Raw genomic sequence first — 21806 nt, 5'->3', positions numbered from 1 at the left:
CCACACTTTAGATTCTACTGGGACTTGTTCAGGAAGTTAACCACGTGCATTAGGTGTACTCCATGATATCATACCCACATACACCCTCAAGGATATCTGGCGCCTTGGAAATCTCAATATCCCAGGGTACACCTTCTATTCTGCACCACACTTGGTATGGACACGGCTGGACTATTGGATCCCCTCAGTGGACGGCAGCTCTGGGACATACAAATGTGACAGCACACACTTTCTGACCATGCCCCAAACAAATTGCTTCTGACCCTTCCATATGGTAGAAGCTGAGAATGTCGTTGTTCCTTCCCAGCTACTGCCTTGTGGATCAGGAATTCCATTCCAAACTCCTTGATGCGATCCATAATTATTTAGAGAAAAACACTGGGTCCATTAGCCATTATGCCACCTTATGGGATGCCTTTAATGCATACATTCGTGGGATCTGCATCTCGAAACATACAGGAGTACAATGAGATCTATGCAACAGTCTTGCATTGGTGGAGCCTAAACTCACGGACAGCAACAGGGGGAATAACCCTCTCCCCTATGCATCTTCTTTACATTGATGCTCGTCTCTTCTAGAGGAATTTTGTGATCTCGCCGAAAGAGAAGTAACAGTTCTTGGCCAATACTCTGTGGCGAGCAGATACGGAGATGGGGGAGATACGGAGATGGGGGAGTGCCCTGGTTGAACTCTGGCACGCCTTATGCGTCCTCCACGCAGTCCCAGGTAAATACCTGAACTCCACTTGGACTCAAGTTACTGTTAATGACTACTTAAATTGTGAGCTAGTATCATATTACAAATCTTTATATACTATGCCCCCTGATGCCGCATCGCGCCAGGCTTATTTTGAAGAGATCGCATTGGTTTGTCTCACCGCCAGCCAATCCCAATTTTTAAGTGAATCATTTACTGCTGAAGAAATTGCCCAGGCTCATTAGATGGAACAAAGGCCTCCAGTCTCGACTGCTTTTCTGGTGCTTTTTGGAAATTGTCTGAAACCATTCTGATTCCCCATCTATTGGAGGTTTATCCTGAGGTTCTGGACAGAGGGGTCCTTCCTCCATCATGTGTGAGTCAGCAATTTCCTTTTAAGTTGACAACCAAAGAAAGTGTCAACTATGGTATGATAGTCATGCTGAGACTACTAGAGTGATATTTACTTACCTAAAACATAGTTAATCTTATTATTTTATTATATGTTATAATTGTTGAATGCCTACAAAATAAATATTTGTTGCAATATAGCACAATGCCTGACCATATGAAAAATAAGCCAAGTGCTAACAAGAAATCCATTCAAAATCTATAATAAACAAGCCCACCAATGCATAGCTCCACTCAAATGAAGATAATGGAGAACACATTTTAATTTCTTTCTCTTTGTGATTAATCACTTAATCCATCCACGAAGTGAAGAGAATGAGAGGTTAGTCACATTATATAACAAAAAATTGTTCAATTTAAAAGGCAAATGTCTGTAACTTGTTTTTTTTTTACATTGTGTGTTACCATTTAAAGTGTCTAAAGTCGAAAATCTATTAGAACCATGGCTTCAATTTCTTTCTTGGCTACAGGTTGGCATTTACAATCCAAATGCATATGGTACATTATTGTTAGGAACCTGCTGTTACTTCATGACAACAACGAGGAGAGAAAAATAAAGTACGAATTCCTGGATTTTAAATTTACATACCAACACTGAACCTGGTCCAATTTTAACAATCTTGCTTTGTTATCTGACGATTGCTATCCAGGTACACCAGAAAGCAGAGTCGAACTAAATCATTTACCCATCAACAAAGATAGAGACAATTCAACCAAGAGATGGCGTTTTTGATTTAAGTTACTTGTTGTGTTAACCCATTGTTTGGTATGCATATCAATTTAAACAATTTCAATGAATATAGGCATGCAGCAGTACTTCAGGAATATTAGTTTTAGCCATAATTGATCCGGGGCACAACCTAGTTCAGAAACAAAAGGAGGTGGAAGATTATCGGCACAGTTAGTTCAGCCCTCTGGAATGCCCTAGTGGTTGAAATTACGTCACTTTCGCATTTTTAAGATATAAGGAAGAGCCTGACATTGTCCTGTACATGAGAAAATATTAAGGCCTGGCAAAAAAGACTATCTTTGGGTCGTAACATCTTCCTGTATAAATCTTCTACCATCTCATGCTCTATACTAAACTACCTTGGAGAAATGCAGTGTTAACACTACACGCTAAATCAATTATATTACCTTGCTATCCTGTTTGTATCAAAATGTAAGCTAAAGATGCAAGATAAACTGAAAGCATACTAGAATAAATAATTGAATGCATTCTTTTCACTTGCCCACTTAATTAACCATTATTAACGGAGACAGACTACAACTTCAATTCTTGGTTAAATAAACCATGGAATGTCTGTGCAGGTTCTCAGTTAATGCACTGGGTGAGTAGTTCTACTGAGATTGATGCGTTCATTTTAGGAACAGGAATGAAAATACCTACCTACTTCATAAATGTCTACGGTGATGAACAAGGATTATTACTGCCATTGGTCCTATTCAGTCTGAAGAAGCTGGAGTGCAAAAGTACAATTACCCAATGAGCCACACTTTTTTCTCTAGTAATGATTATGTTCCATATTGAATAGTCGAACTTTTGCTACAGAATAGCTATATATAGCTGTTTTTTTTAATTTGTGTTCAGTCTCTTGTCGAAGCAGTCAATTCTTTTTGGTAAAAATGCAGGAAAGGCAAAGTAAGACAAGTATTCAGAAGTTGCATAATGCATGACCCAAAGATCAGGACATAGTGTTTGGGATAATGGACAACACATTTTTATGTTCAATTTGTCCACTGGGCAAGTAGGACCAATGTCTTGTAACAAAAAGTATTTGTCTGCAAATTATGTATATATAAAAGAGGAATGCTCCACCCAAGGCAAGATTGTGCCCATATATAAAAGCTGTTAGAACAGGTACACGTGGTTCATTATTTCAAATCTTTTACTATGAGGATGAGTGCTCTAAGGAAATGCTGCAAACTCAACTTGCATTACTGACTGTGGACCCAGTATAAAGAATTTACATGTTTGCAAAATGTAACAAATAGGGGGCCACTAATAATGCTCCTAGAATGCACCTTGTTGGTACGCAACTATATGCAGAAGCCTGAAAGCAAGATTGGAAATTGCTTGCATTCATAATAAAATGTACAAAAAACAATGGCAATTTGAAAAAATCTTTTACTAAACTATTGTACAACTTTAGATACTATGTAATAAGGAATCATTTAATAAAATGTATTTAAGGCATACCTTTGTTTAAAAAAAGATAAAAAATGGAGAATATGTATGAGCCCATTATGGGCAACATTTTGGAAAAACATGAAAATATATTAGGTTCCCAGTTCCTAAAGAAAGACCCAAAAGTACATGCTCTGATCTATGTCATTGCCTTGATGCAAATTTACGATTTTCTGAAAATGTACAAGTGTTTACAGAAGTAGGCCTGGAAACCACACTTCTGGGGAACTTTTGTGATATCCATTTTTGAATGAGCAAATATAATTCTTCGTGTAAAAATCTGCTGTGCCTTGGCAAATTTACTATCCCTACAGCCCCTATGTTCCCACCCTGTCAGAAGTAAATTTCCAACCTTTTCCAGTGCGGAAAGAAATTAGAGAAGAGGAGTTGGTGAATACCCTTAACCATATACTTTTATGGGTGTTCACAGACTTACAGGGCACTCTAATCCTATGAACTAATTATTTCTGCCTCTTCCAGACACTATTTTTAGATTTTTAGAAAGGTGACAAGCGCAGAGCACGTATGACATCCAAACGCTGATAAAATATGAACTCTGGCATTGGGGATGTTATCAGAACTCTAAGATACTGACACAATGTGCTACTTCACAGCATAGCACCAAAAAGGAAAAGAGTTTTTTACAGGGTAAGTAGATTTCTAAAGCATACCATCCCTGGTACAAGTAAATATATATAAAATGTCCTATCGCTGTGACCAGCACATCATGGAGAAATGCTTGTGAATAATTCCCTAGCAAATCTTCGAATAAAAGTAATCAGGTGAACACAATAAGTATGCACAGACCCAGGACCAGATGTACTAACCAATTTTGAGATTGCAAACACTCCAAGTCCCAAACGTAGAGTGTTTGTGACTGCAAAATAGGTACTACTTATGACTGAAGCCTATGTTAAGTATTGAGGAACGTTTGTTGACTCCTAAAATGTTTTTGATTGTTTAATGACTTGCAATTTGGAAGTGGTGTGTTGAGGACATCCATTCCAAATTAAAAAATTTGCACTGTGTTTATCAGTGGTTTGCCACTAAATTCTGGTTGCAAAACCACTGAAAAGTTACTAACTCCTAAATTTGGCTTTTAACCTATTCACAAAAGGGAAGGGTTCCAAAGTGTGAACTGTGGAAAACATTGAAGGGGAATAGGCCAGCTCTCCCAGAAACTTAGTAAAAGTGATTTTTCTCTTTAAAAAAAAGTAGCTTTGTTTCTATTATGGAAAATGGGCTGCTTTAAAAAGAATTATTAAAAATCTATTCAAAGAAACAGTGGCCTGTGACCTTTGGAAGCTGCCATCGCCGCGAATGCCACCAATCGGAGTGAATCGCAATTTATGGCCTACCTTATGAATTTTAATGAGGTAGGTCAGACTGGAAAACACTCCAACTCAGAATTTTTTTTACCGCCCTATTACTAAATAGGTTGATTTGCAAAACTTGGTATTGAACCCACAAACACTGGTTGCCAATAACTGCCACTGTTTGCGACCAGTATATTGATCCGTCTGGCACCTGTTGCTTAAATAATTCAAATCAAGTTTCATGACAGACTGCCACAACCCCAGTTTTTAAATTCAATGTTGCCATCTTTGTGGGCGCTATTGTCAACTCCGATGGCCTCAGGTTATGTTTGATTCTAAGTTTACAGAAACTTAGGTTCTCATGTCCTCGGTTTTCAGTTGTATTTTCTAAAACAAGGTCAGCAATATAATCTCCAACGAAAGACTAAAAAATGAACTCAGAGATAGAAAATGAACTCAAAGAATTGCAATAGGAAAGGTACTAATTTGAGTCAACTGGTTGGATAAGCAGAGGTTTGTGTTGTTAATCAGCAGCCAAGTCAACCAAGAATGCTTTAAATGCGGAGGTAGAACTTAAGAGCAGTCTGATGAATCCACTAACTATTCTTCAAACTGGAAACACAGACATAAAGAGTAAATGAAAAAGAGCCACTAAAAGCAATCAATGAGGCTTAATATACTGTAGTACTCTTTATAATTCAGATGTCTTGTAACATTATTACATTGTCTTATCCAAAAGTGGCCTTTCTGTTAATGTTTTTACTATTTATCACAACAGTATGCAGGACTGTTGTGGGCTATGCTATTTCTATCCCACATCATATGGCATGGGCATACACACCTCTCACAGAGTAAGAATTGCTCACAGACCCTTCTCTTTTCAGAAAAAATCTGAGCTTGAATGGACAGCTTTTAAACGTAATAAATTGGCTGCCCAGTTTCCCTTGCAAAAGGCTTGGTAATATGTGTTAAGGGGACTTTGAAAAAAAGAAAAAGAGAGACAAAGCAGGAGAGACACAAATGCTTACCAAAAAGGTATAACAAAAATTGTACTGATTTAAAGTGTGGGGGATGGTCTACACTCCATAAAGGCAATAGAGTAAAATACTCTATCGCCATGATGGAGTACCCATCCTCTGAATCTAGAGATGTCCGTCGGCCCAGCAGACATTTACTTACATTGGCAGGAGCCGCTGTCACCATGGTTTCTGTCAATGTATTAAACGTTTGATGGATGGCTCAGTCAACATGACCGTAATGTTTGTCAAACTTTCAACCTATTTTTTTATTTGCAAAAACAAAACCCCAAACCACTCTTTGTTTTTTAAAATGAAAAAAGCTAATGACCCCTACACCATGGGAGTTGTCTCCAATGGTACATGGATCATTTTGCAGTTTTCACTACCCCTTAACGCTTCATTTTGTCTGGCAGTAAAGGACAGTAAAAACTAGCCGACTCTAAATCGGGTGGGTAATCAAATGGCCAAACCTCAAATGTCCGTTAGTCCATTAGGCAGTCGGCAGTGTATATCAGTGGTGGTGACAGAGAGGTCTCTTCCGGTGTAATACTTAACATCAATCCAACTTTAAAAGAGGCGGGAGAACCTACAGTTTGGTGGAGTGGATACTCCGTTGCACTTGCATCAAACTCTTAATCAAGTCGAATGTGTGGGAAATGGTAACACAATGTACACTGGATATTTTGGTAGACATGAGCAAATAGGCAGCTGGCAATTGCCCACCTCATGAAATAATCACAACTCTTGTTAGTTTAAACCCCAACAGTACGAAATTAACCTGACCTCACCTCCCTAGCTCCCTAGTAGCTATCCCACAAAGCAGACAGGCTTCACTTAGAGCAATACGGAACTGTAAAAATGACTTTTTAAATATTTAAATGTAAATAGAGTCGAAAAAGCACAAAGCACCAATGGTAGTCAATGGCTGTGGTAGATCAGGGCCTAGGTGACCTAGGAATTTGAGGCTGACCTCCCTGATCGGGTACGCCAAATGGAATTGTCCAAGTGAAAGTATGGAAGTCAAAATGTTTGACAAAGTTTAAAAGTCCTAATAAAACAATGTGCGTTGCCATTTTTTTTTAGAAAAAGCTGTCTCCCTATGGAGCAAATCTGAAATTGCAGCTGGCGCTCTGGAACTGACGGTCAAATAGCTGCAGCAGGCTGGTCCTGTAAAGTGCCTAGAGCTTTTGAGATTTTTGTTTGAAAATGATTCTAAGTCCTAAAATGGAAAGAGACTCTGTAATTTTTTCAGATATGCTGGAGCCCTCAGGAGGATGAATCTGAAATTCATTCCAACGCTGTGGAACTGCAGGTCGGGTACTTGTCACAGTAGCTAGTTTAGGCTCTTGAGAAAAAGTTTTCAACCTTTCCTGCTGCTTAAGCAACCATAGGAGTACACTTCTAAGCCTCCCAGGACCTTAGAGATGGTACCCAGAGAGTGTGAGGGTGCAAGGCACAGGTTACAAGAGGAGAAGAGATAGTCCTTTGGGGATCATCACAGGTCACAGACAGCAAGTCCAGTCCTCTTCTGTTCTTTCGTGATCCAGAAAGTGTTCTGTCCTGGTGCTTTGTGGCGCCACATTTATGCCTGGCACCAGCTAACAGGTGTGGGTGACTTCCTAAACAATCCGGGTAAAGATTCCCCAGGTCAATCATGCCCACTTTTTCAGTAGCTCCTGTTTGCCTTACTGGAAACAGCCCCAAAAAGCCATGAGTTATGGCATTTTCAAGATTTCAAAGTCTTTGGCCACACAAACCAATGGGCTCTGAGGTTTCTGGGTGTGTAAAGGAGCACACTAAAGTAATCATTAGTATCCTCCCACATCAAACACTGAAATCTATTTTGAAGCAGGCACTGTACCCACAGCAAACCCAGAGAAAGAAGCCTGGTAGGACAAAAGCAGTGACACTTAGCAAACAAAAGGAGATACACAATAATTGATTCTGAGTTCCCCTTTCAAGTGTGATGAAGTGTTACATGTGACTCAACAGACCTGTAAGGCAGGGTATAACACTGATTTTATCACAGTGCCCATAGCCCCCGCAATGTACATTAATATTATTAATAAAAATAATACTAGTGAAGCTTGTAAAGAGCATATCTACTTTGGAACAAAGTGTCCCAGCACTGAATGCCCAAAATCCTGTGTCCTACTCACTTGCAAAAGCTAAAGAATCAATTCAATCTGAACAACCAGGTTTTTATTTCTTTTCCTAAAAAGGCGTATATGTTCTATTGAACTCATAGGAGTCATCTCTGCCCATTCAGATCAGGGCCGGACTGGAAACCGAAACTGTATCTAGCAAACTGCTTGGCTGCCCCCCCTGGGGGACAAGGGGGTACGGCTGACCCTTTTGGTAGGGCTGGTTTCAATGCCCCCCCCCAGGGGCCCAAAACTGCCCCCGCGGCCCACCCGGGAAATGCTGGGTGCCTGCTACGGCCAGTCTGGCCCTGATTCAGATCAGCCTATTTTGTGCTCATATGAGGAATTTCACACTTCTTTCTGGGCAAGCACATGCAGGGAGTTGCTGGAGAGTTAATGCAAATCAGCCTCCAGGAACTTCAGGAAGGGAAATGGTACTTTTTGAAAGTTACCTTTCCTTTGTATTCATTACAAATATGACTTCGCCATTGATTTGAAATTCTAATAGCTATTAAACATTGTTGCTAATTTGTACTATGAATTTCTATATTGAACAGCCAGTGAAAATTGCTTTTTGGGCCTTATCACTGTGGGAATTTGGTAATAATAATGATCTACTTAATTATTTTTATAGCTGGTTCCATTGCTGAGATACAGTATTAGCATTTCAATTTGTATTCTTATTTTCTACATAGGAAAACTAGGCCTGCCACCGTGTAAATAGCTTTTTGGGTCTTATCACTGTAGGGATATGGTAATAATAATGTTCTATTTGTTGTAGTTTTAAATACTGCGCAAGATGCTTTGTGGGATAGAAGGCCTACATAGGGGGCGACTTACTAATATTTAAAAGAGAGGTATATACCTGTCAAAAAGGGTTTTTTTGAAAGTTTGCACTGTGGGTTTTACACTGCAGCAGTTAGGCTACACAGGGTAGACCTCTAGCCATGTTTGCACTGTCACTGCAGTGAATGGCACAATAGGTGCTGCAGTCCATAAGCGATATTTAACTTTCACGCCAGAGTCCAATTTCTACACCATACACTAGGGACTTAAAGGCAAGTTAGATGTGCCAATCAGGAATAAGTCAATCTAGTCTTGTGAAAAAGGGAGCCCAGGCACAGTACTCCTGGTTAACAGGGGTAAAGTGCACAGAATTGTAAATCTAGCAAAAATACAGGGTGACTATGATCAAATGGTGGATTTCCTACAGTACCAGAATTCCTTTATCAGAATGTCTAACATAAATATGTGGTTTAAAATATCACTGATAAAATATCCCATTAGAGTTATTAATAGAAAATCCACATCAATCTGAATATTTTGGGAAATATTTAGAACACAATATTTATGTCAAACGATTTTTCTGACAATCATATTCTGACATGCAATCAACTTTCCATGATCTGTTTGGACTATGTGACAAACTCACCAGATGCTGAACAGAACTTCTGTTGCTACAGTGTTTTATACTGAGAAGCAGACAGAGCCTACTAGGAACGACATAAGAAAGTCAGTATCCTTTTTACTGCAGGAAAATATACACTGTTATATTTTATGAATCAACACTGCTATTCATTGTACTGTTTTCAAATAATGTACACATCTCTTCTCTTGCACATTTTGTAATGCTCCTTTCAAGTGTTCTTTCAAATGTTCCAATGAAGTTATTAAGCACGTGCAACTGTTGGAGTATTATGAATATTGGGAATTACATGAAAACTGCAACAGAATGTGACATTCGTCTGCCGTAGATCTTCATAGCTGTGCCCTAGTACAAGCGTCACCAACTCGTGACAGTTTCAAGCCTGCCCCAATATTAAAGATTCCTGTAAATGAGACTTCCTAACTGGTAACATAAACCAAATTACAAATACTGAGAAAGGCCCACTTAGGGTGCATAAATATTTTCTTTTCTCTTGAAACAAAGTCCACTATTCTAACACTCACGAAATGTCACGTGACATGTAAATGTTTTCACATTTTAATAAATGCAATAACGGGGAAGCTGCATAACTTTCAAAAAGCTCCAATCAAGTGTATACGAGTGACTCATTTGGAAGACAACCTTCTCGGTTCATTAAAATCAATACTTCACAGATGATAGGGTAAAACTTCAGTAGAGCTGCTGAGTCATTTACGACAGTGATCTATTTACAGTACTTCTACTGCGTATGATATTTTCATTTTTCAATAACTGTCCTTTAAAAAAACCAAGATTTTCATAGCTACAGGCACTGGAATATTTCCCTAGAAAATTGCAAATCGACATTTACCTTGGTAAAATCAGACCGCTTTATCCCCCTCTTTTGACTTGTGTGCGTAAATATGTCACGCACAGCGTGCAGTACGTCATTCTCTTTCATCAACTATATTAAACCTGGCAAATAATTAGAGCCCACAGTGTAATGCCCTGGGAACTCCTGCGTGTAATCCTTGTATATGCATATCATCCGGGATCAGCAATTAACCAGAGAACATGCCGTGCGCAATAATCTCTCCTTGCCTCTGAAGAGCGCTCTGCAGACGTGTGTACATGCACTGAATTGTATCGGCGATGATGTTACACACTGTGGTGCAGGCCTGAGCCTCACACAACGTCGACGATTTCGAGAGCAAACAGCTCGGAGCAGCCTTCGTGTGTCTATCAGCAATCAGGTTTTAAATGTAGCGTCTCACACTGTACTGTCGTTTCTACGGTGAACCAGCGCCGTGTTTATATCTGCACGGATTGCAATGTTACAGCCGCGATCCATATCTTGCAGCAGTCAACGCCGAGAACACTACAGCTGGTCTGAAACGGGTTTGAAAGGGTAACAGTGCCTCTGCGTGCTATGCAAGATTCGGAAAAGGTAAACTGTAGCAAGGAATAGTGTCGGTCACTGAACGTGTTCTAGATTCACTGCAGAGTGTTGTGTGCGCATCTGTCTACCTGCCCTCACACCCCTGCCCCCAATCCTCCCATCAACGGCAGTGCACATCTGTTAAGCAACCAAAATCTAGTTTGTGCCCAGGTGAGATACGAAGAAAAATTCTGTGAATGTTTATGAGTTTTAGGGACGTCAAGTTTGAAAGGAAATAAATGAAAGGCCTAGTGCAACGCCGCCCCTCACCTTCGCACAACTGTCCCAAGAACAGCACACGTTTGAAACAATTCAAAGAAAGAGTGCACTCGCGTTGTACCTATGAGCTTGAGTTAATGACAGCATCTTGTCGTCCTGGTGCTGTCCTGAATGGAGGAGTGGGGGCGCCTTTATCCTTTTGCTGGTCATGACCACGCAACATCCCAGCCCCTCAACCGACGTTTAATGGGACACTGAGTCATGTCATCAACATGTGAATGGCAAGGACCCTTAAGAGACAGCACTTTTGTCAGACCTCACCCTTGCTATCTCCTCCGATCGCTGCTGAGAGGACAGTGACACCTGCATGCTAGAATGCATGGAATTCCCATATAATGTGTCTCTAACCCTTACAGAGTTCACTGCAAGGTCATGACCCTTATGGAAGTTCGTTATACTATGTCTCCGACCCTTACAGAGTTCACCTCAGGGTCATGACCCTCAAAGATCTAACACCAGCTCAAGACCTGCTGAAACACTCAACTCGGATGACCCGTGCCAGGTGTCACCGCCTAGTAGCCTTCATCTATGGATCCCTGGCAATCCTTACTCCCAAGTATGACATGCTGCCATCCCTCAGTCCTTTGGCTTGTGGACTCTGGCAGGTCTCGTTCCAAACCAAAACCATAGGTAACTCAGACACCAGGCCCGTACCCTGGCAGATCTTATATCCATGTCTCACATGCATGTGTATATTATTATAGCGCAAACCAAGTCAAAAGGCAGTGAAGCACTGTACAGGTTCAAAGACAAAGATACATTGTCAACAAGTGATAGGAAATGTAGCTGGCTTGTGAACAATAATTGCAGCGGGTACTGTGTTCCCCTAGTCTTTAATCGACTCACCTCTCACTACCAAATAAGGATCATGCTATATCTGAGCCTGCCATGTCTGAGCCCTAATCTGAGACCTAATTTGGTACCCTGGCAGTTCGAAGCCCGTGGATAGACACCTGGTGCCCACAGACTCTGCTCCGCCGACAGATTCAGCTCAATGTTTTGGCCCTGGCACCCATAACTCTCTACCTCCAACTCTGGTCCCCTGGTAGATCCGTAATAGATTTCAGATTGATGTCTAAATCAGTGGCGTTCATCACCCCTCGGCACTATTTCACTGTCTGCTCTACTCCATATCTGGGCCTCCGGCACCCCTAATGCTCCGCTGTGATCTCCTGCAGCTGGATCCATTCTCCCCGGCATCATGAGTCGAGGAACCATGCAGTTCTCACGCGAGATTCTAAACCGAGGCAGCTCTCACCAACGTCCCCATTATACAGTGCTCTGCTCTCTCTTAAGGAGCAGGCTCTTGACTGCACTCTATTGCCACCCTTCTTCCCTTGGGTTTGACACAGAGGCCATGGATGTTCTGGCTTCTGTATATGCCCTCAATCATTGGTCAAGTCCGAAGAAGCTCTCACGGTGGGTAAACTGACTCACTTGCGGCTGTTTCCACTCTCGCTTCCTGCAATAATTAGAATGACCCCCCCCCCCCACACACACACACACACTCTGCTTTTAACAAGATATCCCGCGCTCCATCCATTCCAACTCCACCCGCGTTCTGCACCACCAACGTCTCATTGTCACACCAAGCACTAAGTAAGCTGCTCGTGAACCGTCAATGTTGTAGTTAACCACACCACTGCTATGTACAATATTATTGACCAAGCAAGTCCCGCTCCCCGGCTCCACCCCCGAAGTGCAGTAGGGAAGTCTAAACACTCCCCATGCCTCTCCATATCACCCACGTGCCCCACACACCCACCAGAGGCGCCCAAATGCTCCCGAGATGCCACCTAATATTATTGAGGCTCTTCTATCGCTTCCCGTGTGCAACCCGGCATTCTTTGCTAGCCTCCCACACATCATCACTGAATGCTGCCAACATTACCGCCCTCATTCTCCTGCAACAACTCTCCTCCTGGGATTCACCTCCTGGCATTCAGTGGGGGCTCTCACGCCCCCTCCACTCCCGCACACTCCACATATCTCTCCAAGTGCCTGCGCAACACTCTTTCAGACTCTCGCACTAGCCAGGTACAGTCCCTATAATATCAATCGTTCTACATGAACACTGCTAATGTGCCTGCCCTCCCCAACACTCTGCAGGTGCCCTCCCAGCAGTATTCACCTCCCGCCCATCGGCCCTAGGTATCGTTCATTCCCCAGGTGCCACCCGAAACTCCCCGGCCCCTTAACTAGTATCCGACCATTCCCTCTCCTTTACCCCTCCAGCCACCGCACTCACCAGGTACGCCCCCACTGTGCCCTGCGCCAGCATGAGTGCGCACTCGGATACCAGGAAGACCTTGATATTGAGGAAGCAGGAGGGTTTGCTCTTTTTCTTGCTTGGTGTCAGGGGCTCCAGGGCCGCGCCGCCCGGCGGGGGTTGCTTCTTCTGCCCAGGCATCCTGCTCTTGCTGCGCCCGTACACGCGCGCGCTCACTGCGGCTCCCTCGTGCGTCTCAGCCACGCCGCGTGCTGGTTATTGGTCGCATTGGGATCCTGCCCTGTCCAGCGTACGATGCGGATCAGCCGCTTCTTTAGACTTTTGGGGCTTTTTTTGCCCAAAAGTCTGTATTTTTTCACCGGCGGCAGGACCCGAGCGCGTCGCCGCATCTCCCCCGAAGAAGGCAGCCTCAATGAAGAGCCGTCAGCCAATCAATGCGCAGGTCCTACTCACCCATTGGAGCTGGGTCTTCCAATAACACAGGGGGGCCGAGCAGGGAGCGCGCGCTGTCAGAGGAGCTCAAACACGCTCAGGTTGCAACTGACAGCGCGCGCTCCCGATTCTACAGCATTGTGTAGGACGGCAAGAAGAAATGGGGATAATAATGAAAGTAGTGGGTCAACAAAAATGAAAGAGACTATACTGAGCAAAAGGGTAAATAGCAACATCAATGGGCATTGACACAATAATAAAACAATTAAATATGGAAACCAATAATTAATGTAATTCAGAACGAAGCGAGAGAGTAAGGGAAATTGAGGGAAACAATACAATCCTTGATGGGCTAAAGTGTGACTTTCAACAGGATTGCTGTATAATCTCAGAATAACTTGCTGTGGGTGTGCGACTTACTTTCCTTGCTTCTGGCGGTCAATCTACTACATTAAAGCACCGTATCTTAGTGTTAACTTCATTACTTTGCCCGGGATGATTTATTTCTCCTCCATTATAGCTGTGACACAATTTTTATAGTTTTTATTATGAATTACTTTGTTGCCTCTAAGCAAGGTCATCTCTATATAAAAGAATTACAGTGCAACAGATTAATGAAATAAATTAAGCAATGAGGTAAAACAGAGCAAAAATAAAACATTATGTCAAAAAAAATAAAAGCAATATAGAAAGCAAAAGGAAATTTACAACATAGAGCGTCATTCTAAAGTTATAAATTAAGCAATGAGATACATGTGTAGCTTTCTATAGGGACAAGATAGAAAAATGGAGTTTAAGCTCTCTGAACTCAGAATTTATTAACACACCTTTTAGTAAAGGTGATTTTTAAATAATGTTTTTGAAAATACCACTTTTAGAAAGTGGCCATTTTCTTGCTTTACCATTCTGTGTGCACTGGCAGTTTGTGTATTCAGCATCTGGTGTTGGAGTGACAGGAGCTCGGGATGTGCATTCACTCTAGACAGTCACTGGGGGGATTAAGGTGTGTCCTGTCTTGCCTGGGTGACTCATTATTGGGCTGAATAGACCTTGTCTGCATTTAGAGTGGTCGGAGTAGTTTCGCTTGCACCTGAATAGGCTGTGTCTCCTTTTCACAATGTATTGACCTCTGTGGTAATGCTGCACTAGGGAGGACAGGACTGCTTTGGACTGGGTTCAGAAACCCTTGCCACAAACAGAACAATGACAAAATGGGGTATAAATAATAGATTTGAAACCCCAGAACTTTAGATTACTTCAAGAAAAAAGAGGACCCTGCCAAGAAGAGGAGCAGAAGGACTGTGAAGAGCGCTGCCTTTTCTGAGTGAGGGGTGGGTTGGGCTGCAGTTGCTGCTTCTGTCTGTGGTGGAGGAAAAGGACTGACTCGTTTTGCCCTACTCTGGTATCCTGCTTGTGAAGAATATCCAAGGGCTTGAGTGTGCTTGCCTCCTTTTGGAAGTCTCAGGGAATTCAAAGACGTCATGGGAAAGATTCTTGCTGGATCTATAAGTGACTTGCCTCTTGGGAGAGCTGGAGACGCTGTGTGAGGAGCGCCCCCCTGATATGTGTGGGGGTGAGATGGCCTGTAGTTGTTACTCCTAACTGGGACAGTAGAAGAACTGGACTGTTCTTCCCCTTTTTTCTGCTGTAAAAGTGCTGAGCAGCACTTGATTTTACCACCGAGCGCGTGGAGATCGCTGATGAAGGGCCCCTGGTGTGTGGAGCCGCGAGAGGGGAGAGCTTGCTATTGAGGAAGTGCTCTCCCCCTCCTACCAGGCAGCCAGTACATGTGTCTGTGCTCCTGGCAACCACAAAGGACTTCTGTGCCTATCCAGTAAAAGCACGTGGTGAGTGCTTTGAATCCTGTTATCCGAAACCGAAGCATGGGCTCATTCTACAAATGCGGCGGGCACAGTGGAGTGAAGTCGTGCCGGGAGAAGAAGCTGCAGTGCCGGAAAGAGCCTGAGCGCGGCTCCAGCAGGTTGCCATCGCAACGAGGGAGCAGCAGAGGAGACTAGCCCCACACGAGTGTTGCTGGAGCTACCTAAGTGCAGCACGCTGCGCAGACCGGAGAGACAGAGAGAGATCGCACTCTGGCTGTGGACCAGAAATTCTCATTGTCAGGAAGTGAGGCCACCTGAGACCAAGAGAGGTCTCCAACGTGAGTACTTTCCCCTCCCTGTGTGAGGAGATGAGCCAGCTGTGTTGAGGCCCACGAGGTCCGACGGTAGATATTTGGGCCACAAGCTGGCCCCACCACTCTGAGTACACCACATGTGGGCGACCAACCCACAGTGAGCAGGGAGGAGATTGCAGTCTCAAGGAAAGCAGCTGCCCCATGGGCTAGTGAGCAGCGGCCGCAGGCTGTTACACGCGAGGGACTCAGCGAGGTTGCCTCGCGGAGGAAGGTCATGAGTTCTTTTCCGCAGTGTCTGCACATACCTGCGGGGGGCACTATCACGCATTGTTGTGTCAATTGTGGGGCAAGCAGTAAGTTATCACGGTTTTGGGGAAATTACCACACTGCTGATAGTAGGCACTCAGGTGTTTCTGTGGCCTACGTTCCAAGCCTTGCCTAGATTGAGAGATCCAACTGCATTTTCAGGTCCTGATATATCGATATATTTCAGGTTTATGCCCTAATTGTTGTATTTTGGCATGTAATCCACTGTTTCTATGCTGCTCAGCTGCGTGCATGTGAGGTCGTGGGTTTCTCTATGAGAATGTTAGAATGCATGTTTTGAGTGTTTGGCAGTTCGAGCGTGTGCAGCTGACCGGCAAGAAGGTGTAGTCCGATGGGGCGCTTTACGATGACTTAACTCAACAATAAAGCAAGATTTATCATACTTCCTACGGTGGATTCATTCTTCATAATTCAGCAGCAACTACAAAAGTGGCGACGATCGAACCCAGTGTGCAGATCTGACATTTATAGTCCAAATAATTCCATAAGAAGGTACGTGGAAGACTTATATATTTATATATATATTCGGGGGCATACATCGAGCCTCGACACTCAGATGTGTTCTATGATCTTAAAATTTTACTTCTGCCCCATCGGAAATATTTTCAATTCAAATGAAGGTTAATGAACACTCATGTGAAGAACATAAAGTCTTGGAACGAGCTAATTGAAGCGGAAACTGGCAATTAGAATTACCCTTTGATACATTTTGATACGACAACAATTCTGTTTTGGTAACGTTTCATGCAGGGAATTAAAAAATAATTACCTTACAGCGTTGAGAATGTTGTCCGTGATTGCCACAGAACTCGCATCTAAGTTCTAAAAAAAAAAACGCGCTGCCGTGACTCATACAACAGGAAGTTGTCGAGAAGACGCCTCACGTCATCGCGCTCCTGTGTCATCGGTATCGTAGCAACAGTGCCGGCTTACGGAGAAGCTTTACGGATGCTGTTTACCAACCATTTCTGCACGCGTTAAAGTCATTAATACTTTTCAAAGCCTACAGCAGCATTTCAACTGTTTACAACCTAAAGTAAAGTACTTTAAAAGAAATTCTCAGACAACGGTGAGTACATTAATTATTAGAACATGTTTTTTTTGGGGTATATCCAGTAACTTTATTTAACAAACATCATTAACAAACATGGATATTTCAAGATTTAAACATCACAGACTACGGTGACCACATTAATTATTTTAACTTGTTTTGTTTGGACTATTCATATTACTTAATTTGAACAACATTTCTTTTTCCTTTCTCCACCTTAAGTTCTGAACACCAATTTTTTTACGTAACCAGCCAACAAACAAGGACTTTTATTTTTCAAGTATATTAATTTAATGATTTAGTCAGAAGTCTTTTTATGAACAGCTACTTGAAACGTTTAGTAGTTTAATGGTTGTTGTTTTGACATTATTGCATGTTCGTTATTACATTTTGTGATAACATTTTAATATATATATATATATATAATCTGCTACCATGGAAACCAACGCGGTACTAGCTCCACCTAAGTTCTTACAAAATCCAGGTTTACCTCCCATGGCTTGGGAAGATTGGCAAGAATCTTTTGAGACTTATCTCGAAGCAATTGGAGGTGAAACATTTTTAGCCTCACGTAAATTAGCCCTTTTACAACATAACCTAGGGGCGGGAGGAAGAAAGGTTTTAAAAACCCTACCTAAACCCGTAAAAGTTAATGCATCAATAAGTAATGTAGTACTTGGTGATGTTGGTAGTAATTCCACCGATGAAGAAATTGTATTCGATAGTTCCAAAGCAGAAATGTATGTCACTGATGAGTATGTAGATGCATTAAAAGCATTAGAAGAGAACTACGGGAAGAAAACTAGCATCGTTGTCGAAAGACACAAATTTTTCTCAAGGGCGCAATTAACAGGTGAAACGGTAGAACAGTATGTTACTGTCTTAAGAACGCTTGCTGCAACATGTAAGTTCAAAGACTTACATGAAGAAATAATTAGGGATCAATTTATAAACAGGACAAACAATCCTAAAATTCAAGAACGATTATTAGACCTCAATGAGCCTACTTTACAGAAAACCATCAGTGTAGCTAGAAGAATTGAAAATACCTCACGATATGTAAAAGAACTAAAATGTGAAAATCCCAAAAACCAAAGCGATGTAAATCTCATAGATAACCGCACAACAAAGACCATAGCTAGTGTACCAAAAGATCACAATAATGCTTATAAATCCAAACCTAAGTTGAAGTCAGGATATGAATGTCACAATGAATCTCGCACTTATCCCAACAAGGGCAAGACGCAATTGTCTACTCTTAAATGTTTTTGTTTCAGATGCGGTAGCAACGTTCACACCGCCAATAATCCACGTTGCCCTGCCATCAATGTCACTTGCATTAAGTGCAATAAGACTGGTCATTTCTCTAAAATGTGTAAAACTGGCGATCGTGAATTTTGGAAGCATTCCGTAAATACTGTTAATTATAGTAATGATTCACCTCTGAGTGATAATGACAGTGATATTGAAGTATTGGTTATTTGGGACAATGAAGTCAATGAAGTGTCAGGTACATATCAACCACCCAAATGTGTATTGTCTATTAACCAGGTGGAGGTTTCCATGTGGACTGATTCGTGTTCACCTTTCACAATTATAGACAAGCATATGTGGTTATCCATTGGTAAGAGCAGTCTCTTGCCACCAGATGTAGAACCAGTAGGGTATTGTGGAAACAAACTTCCTGTCTTAGGATATTTTGTAGGTAACATATCGTACAAAGGTAGAAACACTCAAGCTAATATTTATGTGGTTGACAAAGGTAGAGCTTTGTTGGGGTGGAAAGAACAAAAAAGTTTAGGAATGATTCTTGATCCCAATCATCCCAACCAAGTATTACTAACAGATGATTCCCACATTTTAGATTGGGGCTTGATATATCCCGAGCTATTTAAAACGAAACTGGGTTGTTTAAATAAATTTGAACATCGCATCATATTAAAGTCTGATGCCATTCCTGTAGTTCACAAAGTTCGCAATGTCCCTTTGATTTTAAGACCACAATTAAAGCTAGAACTTAACAGGTTATGCGAAGAGAACATAATTGAGCCTATCGAATCATCTGATTGGCTTAGTCCGGTGGTTTTGGCACGCAAACCTAACGGTAATTTGCGTATGTGTGTAGACTTAAGAGATTTGAATAAAAATATATGGATAGACCGTCACCCTCTCCCACGCATCAGCGAAATGATAGCTAGTGTCAAGAATGCCAAATATTTTTCGACAATTGATTTGTCTAATGCATACCACCAGATAAAATTACACCCCACCTCGCGTCATCTCACATCATTTATCACTCCTGAGGGTGCATTTCAATTTCTTAGAATGCCTTTTGGATTGGCTTCTGCAGCAGCAGTTTTTCAAAGGAGCATGTGTAGCATCCTCAGGGGTGTTAAAAACATGCTGGTTTTTCAAGATGATGTGCTAGTGTGGGGAAAAGATCGGTTAACTCATGACGCGATTTTAAGTGATGTTCTAATGAAACTTCAACATGCTGGTTTGACACTCTCGGCTGATAAATGTAAATTTGCTGTGACACAGATTGACTACTTAGGTCACACCTTATCGGCTGATGGTGTCAAACCTAAAAAGAACCTCCTTGATGCGATTAATAATGCTCCGTCTCCTGTTGATAAGGAACAACTTCGCTCATTTCTGGGGTTAGCGGAGTACTTTTCAAAATTTGTAAGTCACTTCGCGTCTAAGGTTCATTGTTTGAGACTTTTAATGAAAAAAGGGGTGAACTTTACATGGGGCCCTGAATGTCAAACTGCATTTGACAGTCTAAAAAAGGATATTAGTCAAGCTGTTGCTCTTAAACCATACGATCCTCACAACAAATCTATCATTGTAGTGGATGCCAGTGCTTATGGTTTGGGTGCTGTTTTGATGCAAAGAAGAGATAACAGTGAGTGGGTAGTAGCATTCGCCTCTCGCACCTTAAAAGGTGCGGAAGCAACCTACTCTGTTATTGAAAAGGAAGCTCTTGCTTGTTTTTGGGGCATCAACCATTTCAGAACATATATTTGGGGTACCAAATTTGAATTAAGAACAGATCACAAACCATTGATAGACATATTTCACAACCAAGGGAGCAGGGAAGGCCACCCCCAGAATTGCGAGGTGGTTGTACAGATTACAAGAATATGATTTTCAGGCGGTGTATGTACCCGGCCTTAAAAACGTCAATGCTGACTGTTTCTCACGTTTACCCCTTCCAGAAATCTCCAAGGATGACATTTCTCATGAGGACCTTGATGAAGATTGCTTGATAGCCTCGGTAGAGGACGCTTGCAATGGTGCAATCAGTTTAGAGGAATGGAAACAAGCTACTTTAGCAGACCCGGTGTTACAGCGGGTTGTTTCAGGCCTAATTAATCATTGCAATCATCAAATTTTGGCCAATATGGAGTTAACTGAATACAAAATGATTTGGTCTGAATTGTCTGTTGAATCACCGATGGGTATAGTAAGGAGAACTGATAAATTAGTAGTGCCATTGGGATTACGCTCTAGATTGTTGGAACTCTTACATGAAGGACATCCTGGTATGTCCTGCATGAAAAGAAGGGCTAGATGTGACTTTTGGTGGCCAGGAATAGATAAGGACATTGACATGTGCGTGAGGAACTGTGTAGCGTGCATCTGTAGTGACAAATCACATATATCACAAGATAGCACCATTGCACCTACTGCATTTCCAGAAAGACCGTGGCAAAAACTAGCCATGGACATTTGTGGTCCGTTCAATACTAATTACATAACTGGTAAATTTGCCTTTGTACTGATGAATTATTATACCAAATGGCCTGAAATGGCTTTTGTAAGGGAAATGAAGGCATCCAACGTTATCAGTTTTTGTGAAGAAATTTTTCATAGAGAGGGTTATCCGGAAAGCATCACTACGGATAATGGTCCACAATTTTTAGCTAATGAATTTCAGGAATACATGAAAGTGCATGGTGTTAAACATATTACTACGGCTGTGTACAATCCTAGGGGAAATGGAATGGTTGAGAGATTCAATTGTGTGTTGAAGGAGTGTATACAGTTGGCTGAAACGGAGGGTGAGGATTGTAGGTTATCTGTTAAGAAAATGTTATGGAATTATCGTAACACTCCTCATTCTGCTACTCGAGAAACTCCATTCAGTCTTCTCAAGGGGAGAATGGCTTGTTGTAAAATCACTCCTGCATGGATGCATAAGGAAATTGTATGGAAAATTCCAAGGGAAACTTTAAAGCAAAGAGTCAGTGACTATCAATATAAATATGTTTTGAGACACAATAGTAAGATAAAAGAGCAAACACGACCAATTAAAATTGGGGATTGGGTGAGGACTTCACTTGAGGGGTTGCCCAGGAAAGGAATGTCTAGATGGTCTAAACCCAAGGAAGTGTTGAAAAGAAGCGGGAATTGTGTTAAGTTAAGTGATGGACGATGGTGGAATCTCAGGAAGGTGTAATGAGCAGGAACGTAGGGTGTGGACAAATGATGAGTGCAGCGTCAATTCTCCAAAACCTAGTGATCATAATCCTATCCCCTTCAATAAAGAGTGCAGTGTCAATTCTCCAAAACCTAGTGACCTCAATCTTGTCCCTTCCAATAATAAAATTAGTGGGGATTCATCTATTGCACATAATGCCGGTTCCAGGAGATTATATGGTCGAATCGTTCATAGACCATCTTGGCAAAAGGATTATAATTGTACCTAATTATTTTTTTGTTGTTT

General features: G+C 41.9%; 1 protein-coding gene across 2 annotated transcripts in view; it reads right to left on the bottom strand.

The window, feature by feature from the left end:
• SLCO3A1 (solute carrier organic anion transporter family member 3A1) overlaps positions 1-13560 on the bottom strand; it is an 856588-nt gene extending 843028 nt beyond the window's left edge. The window contains exon 1 of one of the 2 annotated variants that reach the window (XM_085644489.1): positions 13146-13560. In XM_085644489.1, coding sequence (XP_085500615.1) covers positions 13146-13307 — 162 coding nt within the window. In that variant the 5' untranslated portion in view covers positions 13308-13560. The remainder of the gene's footprint in view (positions 1-13145) is intronic. The other variant, XM_085644490.1, reaches the window with a different exon arrangement.
• Between the last annotated feature and the right edge of the window lie 8246 nt (positions 13561-21806).

This window comes from Triturus cristatus, chromosome 3_1, assembly GCF_964204655.1.
Source record: "Triturus cristatus chromosome 3_1, aTriCri1.1, whole genome shotgun sequence".
In the NCBI taxonomy this organism is placed as follows: domain Eukaryota; kingdom Metazoa; phylum Chordata; class Amphibia; order Caudata; family Salamandridae; genus Triturus; species Triturus cristatus.
The sequence above is the reverse complement of the archived record's forward strand: the minus strand, read 5'-3'. Positions and strand labels throughout refer to the sequence as shown.